Source organism: Excalfactoria chinensis, chromosome Z (genome assembly GCF_039878825.1).
Source record: "Excalfactoria chinensis isolate bCotChi1 chromosome Z, bCotChi1.hap2, whole genome shotgun sequence".
Lineage (NCBI taxonomy): Eukaryota > Metazoa > Chordata > Aves > Galliformes > Phasianidae > Excalfactoria > Excalfactoria chinensis.
This window is the reverse complement of record NC_092857.1, coordinates 6967199-6978956: the sequence shown is the minus strand read 5'-3', so window position 1 is coordinate 6978956 and position 11758 is coordinate 6967199. Positions and strand designations below refer to the sequence as shown.

The 11758-nt window shown below is 48.4% G+C and overlaps 1 protein-coding gene across 1 annotated transcript; it reads left to right on the top strand.

Moving 5' to 3' along the window:
* The first annotated feature begins 1840 nt into the window (after window positions 1-1840).
* On the top strand, window positions 1841-10458 carry LOC140263893 (aquaporin-7-like). Its single transcript, XM_072359206.1, has 6 exons — window positions 1841-1930; window positions 5074-5200; window positions 7352-7489; window positions 8260-8378; window positions 9339-9556; window positions 10299-10458. The coding sequence occupies exons 1-6, from the start codon at window positions 1841-1843 to the stop codon at window positions 10456-10458; spliced, it is 852 nt and encodes a 283-aa protein (XP_072215307.1).
* The last annotated feature ends 1300 nt before the right edge of the window (window positions 10459-11758 follow it).

The window sequence follows — 11758 nt, the reverse complement described above, 5'->3', positions numbered from 1 at the left end:
CTGCCTTCATTTCATGTAAGCAAATGTATTAAAACAGAACAAAACTGAACTTGAAGATTCTCACATACTCAGCATCTGACAGAGGAATCCTTTTAGGTGAAAAAATTAATGCCTCAATGCCATCTTGTGGAACAAGTCATGTAGGAGGGCAGGCAGTGGTGAGAGGCACATCCAGTGCCACTGTGACTAGTGATGGCAGTCCAGAATCAGGCTGGAGTGTTATTGGATTTGCTGGCAGTTTCAGTGATTGTGCTGTAAATTCTACTGCTACACCAAACCTTGTTTTTTTCTGATAAGAGTCCTTGTCCGTGGGAGACCAGCATTCACAGAAAACATTTCCTCATCCTTCAGCATGAATTTGGATATGTAGAGGTGCCCGTAGTTAAGGCTTGAATACCAGAGAAAAGCTTTTCAGAGATGTAATAACTGTCTTGCTGTAAGAGGAGTCTGCTTGAAGGACAATCCAGGGGTCAGAAGTGAAGCTGCAGGTCTGGCTGTGGGTATGGACTGACTTTACCCTCTTCCATCTGAGAAATGCTGTGAGATCTCCTGGGCTTACCCCAGTAAATGGGGCCCTTCCCTGCTGCAAGCCAATCACCTGCAGAGGTGAGAGGAGAAGCATCTTCCCAGGTTCTTTCTTACAGATGCTCAGTCCTACAAGTGAGAGAATGGATCATGAACTTTGGCAGTGTGGTATCGCAGAGGGGAGGGCAGTGTGGGCTGAGTGCTCTGTCCCCATCAGGGCAGCTGCTGGTGGCTCTTGCAGAGCATCCCTTACAGAAAAACACTGAGAAGCTGCAGGTTAAGAGAAAGGTGGAGAAAATCAACCAAAAGTCAGGCACAGCTCACAGGAAAAGGTATTGAGACTTCAGTGTGTTTGGAAGGACACAAAGCAAAGGGTGATCGGCAGGGTTTTAGAGACAACTGTGGTCAGGGAGGAGCAATTAGTAGGCAGGGGGATAAGCAGAGGGAAAGCAGGTAGAGGGAGAAACAGGAGTGTGAGGGCTCTGGCACATGGTGAGGCTGGAGGTGCCCACCCCTTAGTCTTGCAGACTGGTCTCTCCTGCCCCCATGCAGAGGCTGCTGTGTGGCTTTCTGGTGGCACTGCTGGAGCCATGGGCACGAGTGTGTGCAGGGAGAGCAAATGTTCAACCTGATGCAACATCCAAGGTGTTGTGCTTTGCCCAGACACCGGCAGAGCTGCACATCACCTCTGGGTAGAGCATCCTCACCACAGACTAAGCGTGCACCAAGCCATCCTGCCAAGCGCCAGCAAATGGACCTAATCCATCCTGTTAAGCAAAATGGCACCAAACCATCAGCTAGAGGGTTATAGTGCAGAGCACCACCACAGTTCCTGTTCAGCACTGTCCCCAGAGCTGTTAAAGAAACATTTAGATGTTGTATTAAGGGATATGGTGCATGGGGAAATATTCGTGGTAGGCAGATGGTTGGACTGTATGACCTTGGAGGTCTTTTCCAACCTTGGTAATACCATAATTCTATGATTGTAAGGCTGTGGAGAAAGAAAGTGGCCTTAGGAGCACAACAGTCTACAGCCCCATTGCTCGGGAGATGGGCAGAGACTCAAGAGATCGCAGCACTCTGCTGGCAGGAACATTGCATGCTCACCATTTAGTTTTAAAAGGATGGTGTCTGTGTGTGGAAGTGTTGAAGCTTGCAGCTACTTTATTGGCTTGTTCATCTTTAACCAAATGAATGAAGGTGTCTGAGGGTGAAGGGAAGGTGCCAAGTTTCAAAGGGTAACAGCTCAGTGCAATGAAGTGTGCTGTCACAACAGGATCTTCTGCACAGCTGCAGGCTGGAGCCAGAGAGCAAAATGCTGGAGAAGATTCAGAAGATGCTGACAATCCGTAGCAGCTCCGTCAAGCAGCTGCTGGCAGAAGCACTGGGAATGTACTTGCTGATGGTAAGGAGGAGGTGTGCCCTGATGTGTGTGTGTGCAGCACGAGTGAAGGCAGCATTTGCAGCAGAAACCTGTAAGGTCTGAGGTTTCCTATCACATCCTCAGGGCTGCTCAGCAACAGGCTGTTACCCTCTGGTGGTGCTGCAGCTGATGCTTTTCTTCCAACCATGCTGGAAAGAATGGGGTGGTCTGAGCAGGTGCCTGCAGCACATGGCCTGCAGGCAGGATTCTGCTTACAGCTGTTACGTGCTGGCAAATGAATGGTGCTTCTCTCATACAGAAACTCTCCTCTTGCTTGAGGCATCTGTTACACACAGAAGAAGTGAAGTGGTTTTGAGCTTTTGGGCTGCTTGGAGATACTTAGGGGAAGATGGTGAGGAAGGCAGGCTTTCCAGTCATAATCGATCTCTGTTAGCGGTGCTGTGCCCACCAAGTTTAGAGCCTTTGTGCATTGGAGTAACACAGCAGAACAAGGTTTCCTCTCTGCAAAGGTCTGTGCCAATTTACCACACCTGGTCTTCACAGAATGACAGAATGCCCCATGTTGGAAGGGACCTCAAGGATCATGAAGTTCCAACCCCCCTGCTGGGCAGGGCCACCAAACTTCCATGTTTACTAGACCAGGTTGCCCAGGGCCCCATCCAACCTGGCCTTGAACACCTCCAAGGACAGGGCATCCACAGCCTCCCTGGGCAGCCTGTTCCAGGACCTCACCACTCTCCTAGTAAAGAACTTCCCCCTAACATCCAACCTAAATCTACCCTCTTTCAACTTAAATCCATTTCCCCTAGTCCTGCTATTATCAGCCCTTTCAAAGAGTTTACTCCCCTCCTGGGTGTAGGTTCCCTTCAGGTACTGAAAGGCTGCAATGAGGTCACCCCGCAGCCTTCTTTTCTCCAGGCTGAACAAGCCCAGCTCCCTCAGCCTGTCCTCATAGGGGAGGTGCTCCAGTCCCCCGATCATCTTCGTCTCTCTCCTCTGGACCCTTTCCAACAGCTCCATGTCTTTCTTGTACTGAGGGCTCCACACCTGTAGCACTTCTGGTTTGAGAGCAGCACTTAGGGCCAGATAGGGAACGGGGAATAATCCAAATAACTCATGCTTCAAGGCATTTGTAGAGGAGGAAGATAAAGTTAGTTTGAGCATGGGGGCCCTCAGACACACCTGTCCTCACAGACATCATTCCTTATTTCCTTTGGCAACGACTGTATGTGCAAAGGATGCTTTCTTCTCATCACATCTTACTGCACATCCTGCCCCTTGAGGTTCACTCCTGCCACACAGGTAGTTTTGCACACATTGGAAGTCAGAGTGCAGATTGCTGTGACTCCCCAGCTGAGCTGAGCAAACCATTTGTCTTTCTGCTCCCTTTCTTCTCTTCAGTGTCTGGATGCCCCACGTCATAAAGAACAAGTCTGAGGGGCCCTGCCGGGGCATTCAGTATAGGGAGGAGACAATCCTTTGTAGTAGGACAGTTCAAGGGAGATTTTGGAGCTCTTATCCCGTTCTAGCCCTTTCCTCACTGAGCCCCATAAGGGAACAGAACAGGAGAAGGGATGCTGTACACTGTCCCCATCTAGGACTGATGACAAGCAGCATCCAGCATCTGACCCTCCAGCAACTCCATGGTCCTCAGTGCAGCTGGAAATGTGCTGGTTGCATCTCTTGGAGTCCTGGCTGGGTTTTGTTGGAAGGATGGTATACAGACAAGGGCTCTTTTAATGAATAAGTGATTTTCCTACAGGAGGGAATAAGGCATCAGGAGCAAATGGCATGAAGAATGGAGAGGCAGGAAAAAATGTCTACTTTGTGCCTGTGAGAATAGGGGACCAGAGGTTTTGGTCTGTGCTGAGAAATAGGTTCACTGCCCTGTCCTGACTTTTATTTGTTTATTTTTTTCCCCAGGGTAGTGTTGCTGAGCTCTAATAGCCAGGGCTCCTGCCCTGCCCTCCTTGCTCTGCATACCATCCTGCCAAACCTGAGCTTTGTGCATTTGTCTTCTGGATCTGGCTTTGGAAAAACTCAGAAATGAGTCAGCAGAGTTTTCATAAGGGTTTTGCAGTTGCTGAGGGACATCAGGGATAGAAAGGAGGTCCCACGCTGAGGCCGCAGCCCCATGCAGAACGCAGAGTGTGGTCTGTGTACACAAGGGAGATAAGAGCAGAGTGTCTGGGGGGCAGTGGATTCGGGAGATGTCTGAAAGGGAGAGCAGACACATGAGATAAAATTTGAATCCACGCACAGCAGCCAGTAAAGATTTAAATCAAAGCAGGACAGGCCAGAGCAGAAGTTAGATGGTACAGGGTGTGCTTTCCAAGCCCTACGAGGTTGGAGATGCAGAGACCTCAAGAGAAGCTTTGTCCTTCTCCAGGTTTGAGTATTACAACTGTGCAAGAACTGAATTTTCCAACCTCTGACCACACGGGATGACTGAAACGGAATTAATCTTACGGCCAGAGCAATTTCTTAAATATGTCCTTTCCTGCTGGAGAGTGTTTGCGTTTCTTTTTACTTTATTTTCCAGTTTCCTTTCAGTCACCACAAAAATATTGAAATGGGTTGTTTTCAAAGTGAAAAGTATGCATGTCAAAACCTTCAACCGGAATTCATTTCCTAGTTTCTGGCTGAAACAGGTTACCAAAATTAGAGCTGAGTTTGGCAAACAGCTGCGTGTTGCCTAAACTACTTTTTTTTCCTTTTTTTCTGGTCAATAAACTTCACACCAGGAAAGGAAAGATGACAAGAACTTGCCCACCCTCCGTCCATACAGCAGAGGCCCCTGTGTTGGGGTGGCTGTGGTGAAGGTCCCCAGGCTCGTAGCCCTTGTGCTCCAAGAACAACGTGCCACCTTGTGTGCGCCTTGGACATCGTGTCTGGGTTTTGTTTCCTAATGTCAAATGAAGACTAAAGTAAAACACAGAGGTTTGGTGTGATGGAATGTGTACCAGTGAGGGGTACTCAAGCTCCTGCTCAGTTTTTGGAGAGAAGGGGTCATTTTCACTTGATCTCCTGGCCACAGGCACCTTAAACTCTTCCCATTTTTGAAGGATTATTGGTATTGCAGAAAAAGCAACAAGGACACTCAATCCACCATGGCAACAACATTACTTTAACACCCCTTTCCCTCTTTATGTTCTATGCACTAGGTCTTGGGCTTATCCTCTGTGGCACAAGTCGTATTAGGAAAAGGACAATTTGGGCAGCATCTGAGCATCAACTTGGGATTTGGCATTGGGGTCACCATAGGGATCCACGCAGCTGGAGGCATCTCTGGTAAGACACCTGAGCATAGTCTCTATGTCTATAAAGGTTGCAGAGCAGTGGGTGATGGCACTGCATGGAGGGGCTCTGGTCTACCCTGCAAAAAAAATACAAACCTTCAGCCCCTCTTCTCCAGAGAAGAGCAGAACAGGTGTGGTGAACCGTAGCTGTCATGGGGTCAGCCTTGTGATCCAGTGATCACAGCCAAGTCCTTGGTGGGGAGGCAGCTCTGAGGGGGTCACAATGCACAGCCAGGTCAGGAGCAGCAGGGGCAGTCCTTGTGTACTGACACTACGCTGACTCTGAACGTGTGTTCTGGGCTGAGTGAGAGGGTGCATGGGGTGATGGTCCACATGAGGCTCCTGTAGCTCTTCTGCACAACTTGGCTGTCAGAGCCAGGGTTACGGGGCTGCCCAGTATGAAGGCTAAACAGAACAAACAGACTGCAAAGAAAGATGTTCCCACATTGCTTATGAGAGGAATTAGAGTCCACTGTTCCCTCAGGGCTCCACCAAAGCAGGGCAGGACATGCACTGGGTATTCTTGGGACTTCCTGCTTATCGTTGGGGATGGGCAGAGGCAAGTGGGGCAGGAGAACGGCAGAGATGCAGCCCTCACCTCTCTTGCAGTCAGTGGAGTTACATTTCAGCAGTGCCCACATTAGGCACTTGGGCTATGCCATCAGAACGTGGCCCAGGAGATAAGGAGATTTGTCAGCATGCTGCCAACATGACCCACGGGGAAGTAAATCATTTATTGCAAGTGAAAGCTTTACTGTTGATGTTGCAACAAGGAATAGTATGGAAATTTTCTCCTTATCACTCACACCAGGCACCCCCCCTGCAAACTCAGGGGGTGGTGTTTCAGGAAGTGGTGCTTCGGGGCCATAGGGTGATATCTTTCACATGACAGAGCATTACCTTTGACTTGTGCAATCTCTGCATTCATTTGCACCAAGTTAAGTGATTAAGGGCTCTAGTGGGCAGAAAATTAAGGCAAGTAAGACCTTGCTCTTGAACCTCTGGATCACAGAGGTGTCCAAGGACACGGAGATGTCTATTTTTCTGTGCAGAGAGTCAGCTTTCAGCTCCCCGGACAAGCTGTGGAGACATGCTGGGAGAAGTGGGCTGAGCAAGGGAGGTCTCAGCTCAGCCAGCAGTAGGGCGGCACTGGGGCCAATAGGGGCTCCTGAACATTGTGATTTGGCTTCATTTGTGTCACAAGATGCTTCTTGTGACCCCTGAAGTGGCTGGTCATCCACACAGAGGACCAGAGAAGTTTGAAGAAAGAGATCTCCCCCCATTTCTGTTGCAGCTGTGGGATGGCAGCAGGCGGTATGCACACTTTGCCTCACTCTGTCCTGCACTTTGATGGGATGGCCTTGGTCTGGATCTTAGCCCTTTCCAAATCTATGGAGGGAGAAAGCTGTGTGCTGAAAGTTGTAAGGAAATGCAGTCCAGTCCCCTACAGTGGAGGGACTGTGTCTGCTTGAGAGCTCTGCTGTAACTGTAGTCTGCAGAAGAGACCATCCTAGTAACTCATTGCTGCAGTGCCTTCCAAGAGCTAAGTCCCTGCTGACACCACCATGCAGGATTTGCTTTGCAAATGTGATTGATTCTGCAGTTTGTTTCCCCAGTGCCTCATTACTTTGCTGCCAAATGTGCTAATGTCCACAGCTCCGCATCAGCTGGAGAGACCTGCTCTGTCAGGATCAGACATTTTCAGATGTTTTCAGAAGGCTTTTTTTCATTGTTTGAGACACAATACGGCTCACCTACCTGTACCCTGGGGGTGATGAGTCTAAGGTTTGGGATCTCTTTAAGTTGATCTAAGGGAAGTTCCTACAGGAGAGGACCAAGAAAGCTGCCTTTGACGGGTGAGATGACTGTCTCTCTGGAGACAACCTGTGCTCTCCAGAGAGCTAAGCACAGGATGTCGAACTCCAAAAGAACTGGCACAAGGGACTCCCTCCCTGCATCACTCAGCTGCCAAAGGAAAGGAGTCAGTTTTGCATTTGTACAGGAGGGACACCTGCCCTGGTAGAGTCTTGATGTTTGCTGTTCTGGAGCAAGGTCTGAGTCTCTGCTCTGGGACGTGGGGTATAGGGCATGCTCCAAATCAGGTGCAACAGGGCCAATGCATCTCTCCTTTGTGGTTTTGCAGGAGCTCACCTGAATGCTGCCATCACTCTCACACACTGTGTTTTTGGAAACCTCCCCTGGAGAAAACTTCCAGCTTACCTGGTTGGCCAGTTCCTGGGCTCCTTTATGGCAGCAGCCACCATCTTTGGACTCTACTATGGTATGGTTACGTCTGTATCACAGGGGTTACTGCGGGCACCTTTTCATTCTCAACTCACAGTTCATCAAAGATGTTTCCTGTTACAGCAGGTAATGGCAGGTAACAAGTACAGTCTTTTCTGTCCAGTGTGATGTCTGGGTGGCAATCATCACCTCTTGGATCATCGGCCAGACTTTTATGGCTTGAGGCCAGGGCAGGGCCAAGGTATCCTTGGTAAGGGTGTTCCTGGAGAACACCCCTCCTTTTGCACGGGGCATTCCCACTGCCAAAACCTGTCTCAAGACTGGCAATTTTGTTAAAAAACATATATATGAAGAAAAAGATTGAAAATATGCATTTTGTCAGCAAAAGGCCTGCAAAGGCTTCTGTTAGCTGTGTTACCAAGAATCAGCTACAGCTAGAGCTGTGTTCTGTGGAAAATAGGACAGCAACTCATGTTTATGAGCAGAGGACCCAACAGTGGTTGTCTCCAGCATGCCTCACTTTGTGAGAAATGGAGGCCACTGTGCACCTGGAGCATCCAGCCCCGTATCTCTGAGCAGGGATAGGGAGTTGGCCTGCATAAAGAAGTAGCTGCAGGCTAAAGTCTGTGGTGACAGATACCACTGAGACTGTGCCCTTCAAGGGGTGTGCTGACTCCATCCTGGCTATCTCTCATTGCCTCTCCTTGCGTCTTTGCTGACTGCAGTGGGTGGACTTGTGAACATGCTGTGTGTGATGAACTCTGTGCTGGCCACTGTCCTTATTCCTGTAATTCTCATCTCTCCTAGATGCACTGTATGACTACACCAAGGGGAATTTTACGGTGACAGGACCAACTGCCACAGCCTCGATCTTCTCTACTTATCCTGCTCCCTATATGTCCTTATCGGGGAGCTTTTTCACTGAGGTCAGTGGGGATGGCTGTGGTGTGCTGGGAAAAGTTGGTGGTAGCAGGCCTTGGGCAAGGGACTCAGCTCTACACGCGCAGACACAGTCACCAACTCTGCTACAAGCAGCTCACCATCCAAGCAGATGCCTGACTAGTAGTGTCCAAAGCTTCTTGAGAGCTGAGCAAGAGCGCAGAACCATGGGGTCAGGGGGGGGTCTGGGTTAAGAAGCTTCTGCTTTTGTATCTGAGCTGAGGATGCTGTGCCTGCACAGTCAGGAAGATGGTGAGAGCTGGAGATTCTGCATATAACCATCTGACTGTGCTGTGTCCTGTGAGTGTATGATTGCCTTGCTGCACGAGAAACCAAGTGAAAATGAAAACGTGCTACCAAGAGCTACAGGGTTCCTGCTCTAGTGGTATCTTTACAAGCAGTCCAAGGTCCTGCATTTTCTGAAGCAGATAAAGACAGGAGTCATCGTCTCTATACAAACAATTGTCACTGATGTCTTAGGCGCTGCAGATCTATGATTGCCTACAGTGTGTTGTCCCAGACAGGATATGCTGTTTCCCAGATAAGAATCCATTATCTACCTTCATTCTTAACGGGGTGGATGCAGCAAGCTATATAATCCATCAGTCTTGCTAGGAATGATGAGATTTGTCTCATTATTTGTCTGTTGAACAAAAGGTTCTTTAAATAACCTATGCCCCTAATGTGAAAGATGGAGGGCGCTGACAGATCCGAGAAACTTATGTCAGTTCTAGAATATTTTCGTTGTTGATGTGGACACATTTTCACTGGGAAATGACTTGTGTTTTTTTTCAGAGTCACTTACAAGGGTGGAATAACATTAGGGTCCCTTATGACTTATCATCCCAACTGCTCAGTTGGTCTGGAAAGTCTCTCTTTGCTGAGTGGGAACCACCTGCCTTTTCCACTTTCTCTCCTCACTTGTTTCCCTTTTCCTTCTCCTACAGTTTGTGGCGACGCTTATATTATTCTTGGGCGTTCTGGTCATCCATGATGAGAAAAACAACGAAGCCCTGAAAGGCACACAGGCTCTGCTCACGGGTATCCTGGTTCTGGGCATCGGGATGGGGATGGGGATGAACACAGGCTACGCCATAAACCCCTCCCGGGACCTGCCACCAAGAATCTTCACAGCAATGGCTGGATGGGGAGTGGATGTCTTCACGTGAGTGACCTGGTTTCACACCCTACAGCAATCTAGGAATGACAAAAGCCCGAGATAATATAGTCATGGAGCCTGTGTACAACTGGAGTGCAAGGCTGGTTCCCAATGGATTAGTCTTGTGTTAAACAATTTTCCTTGGAATGAGTGCCCCTCAAGTGGGTTCTCCTTTCCAGAGATCAAATATTGTGCATAGAGAAGCCCTATGCTTTCTCTACACATAATCTGGGATAATGCAATTCTCCAGTACAGGATTCACTTTGACATTTGGATATCTCAGTTTAGAAACTAGGAACAATCTACCTCTTAGCTAGAGACTGAGCTGATTATTGCAGTGACTGGAGGGACCATGATTTGGCTCACCAGAAAGCAAGTACTTGCAGCTGGATTGCTGAACAGCTTTCCTAAATTTAAATGTCTGAATCTACTTTCTAGAATCTAAGATGGTTTCACACCACAGCTTTTTTCCATGGTGAAAGCATTAGCAGAGTCTCTGTCCTGTCTCAGCCACTCATTTTCATGAAGACAATGCTGAGCCACTTTCCCAGGCCAATGGCAAAAGTTACCTTCCTTCCAGCTATTAGACTGACAGATACAGAATTTACCGAAGCCATCTGGATGGTTGAGTGTGTGAACCAGGCACCTCTGCTCATGAAGCTTAGCCCTAGCACTCAGCTCACCTCACAGCAGCAGGGCAGCAGTTCCTCTGTGGCTCACTGGATGCCTCTCCTGTGTTTCATTTTAGGGCTGGAAATTACTGGTGGTGGGTGCCGCTCATAGCTCCAGTACTGGGAAGTCTTGCTGGTGGTTTAATCTACAAACTCCTCATTGATATTCACAATCAACCTGTTCTGGAGCATGGAAATGAGAAAGTGCAGACAGTCGTCGAGAGTTCCACATTGTGATGGCCGTGTGCTCCCAGGAAACATCTCAACAGCAAAGCCTGGGTGGGCACATGCATTGACAGCTGAAGAGTAACCAAGTGGGTAAGAGGCATGTGCAGCGGCATTGCTGAGGTGCATGCTTTTCTCACCCTGCAAGTGGACAAATGAGAGTAACTTAAAATAAATCTGTTCTGCTTAACCAGACAAACAGGGTCTCTGAGACACTGGGCAGACCTGAGAAGAACCAGTTGAGTGGAAATCAGGGAATACCTACACTGTTGCAGAAACAAAGAAGTTTCGATCTGGAATATTCTGCTAAAACTAGTAGATATTGCACTGATATTACATCAGGGGATCAGACTTGCTTCCATTTGCTAATCTGCTGCCTTAACTATTATCCAGTTTGTCAGAGCACAAAGAATCAGCAAATGGCTTGTGTTGGAGGGGACCTTGAAGATCATCCAGCTCCAGCTGCCTGCAGTGGGCAATGGGCAGGATTGCCAGCCACTCCATCAGGCTGCCAAAGGCGCCATTCAATCTGGCCTTGAGAGTCTGTAGAGAAAAGCAAGGACAGCCAGATAAATAAATTGTCTGGAGGGTTTTCCTGGCTGGACATAGCCTCATGGGAACAGGCTAGATGTTTTGTACTATGCAGGTGTGATGGAACCACATCTGTTAATACTGATGGCTTAGACTTTAACTAAACTACAACCTTATGAGAGGATTCAGACAACTTCTGTGGCAGCATCTCCAAATGTAAAAAAAACCCCTCAATTCTCCACTTTGATTGTAAGAGAAACATGGGAATACACGACTGCGCTCCTGCGTTAATTCTGCAACATACATCTGAATGAGGAAATGGGCACGTAGCCTTGCAAATCTGCAGCACTATCAGCCCAGCACCAGGCTGGGTGATAAGGCAACATTTCTGGGAGATGGTATGGTACCTACGTCAGGGATACAAGGGCTGGACACTGCAGAGGCACAACACAACTCTACAAGGTTAGGAACTGACAGATCATCACTATTATATAGGATTTCAGAAACTGGCATTTACTGGCTTTAACCATTCATGTCACACTACTAAAAGGATTACTACTGTCTATGGCATGGGATTAGATGGTAGGTTCTGTATCTGTTTCCTCATCAGAGTTCACCTTCTATTAGTAGAGCAGCTACTCCAGGCACAAGATACACAGCAGTTTAAGAGGGCAGAAGAGCACTGGAGGATTTTCTTATGTAGAGGGTGGTGGAGGGCAGATGTCAGGCAACTCTTGGGGTCTCAGAGCAATGTCCATTAAGGGTGGGGTGCAGTAAGTGC

What these genes read in the sequence shown, in the direction of transcription:
- LOC140263893 (XM_072359206.1), top strand. Translation starts at nt 1,841, where the DNA reads ATGCTGGAGAAGATTCAGAAGATGCTGACAATCCGTAGCAGCTCCGTC. An exon ending in CGCAGCTGGAGGCATCTCTG is followed by an intron (nt 5,201 to 7,351) that starts GTAAGACACCTG and finishes GTGGTTTTGCAG; the next exon opens with GAGCTCACCTGAATGCTGCC. An exon ending in CGGGGAGCTTTTTCACTGAG is followed by an intron (nt 8,379 to 9,338) that starts GTCAGTGGGGAT and finishes CTTCTCCTACAG; the next exon opens with TTTGTGGCGACGCTTATATT.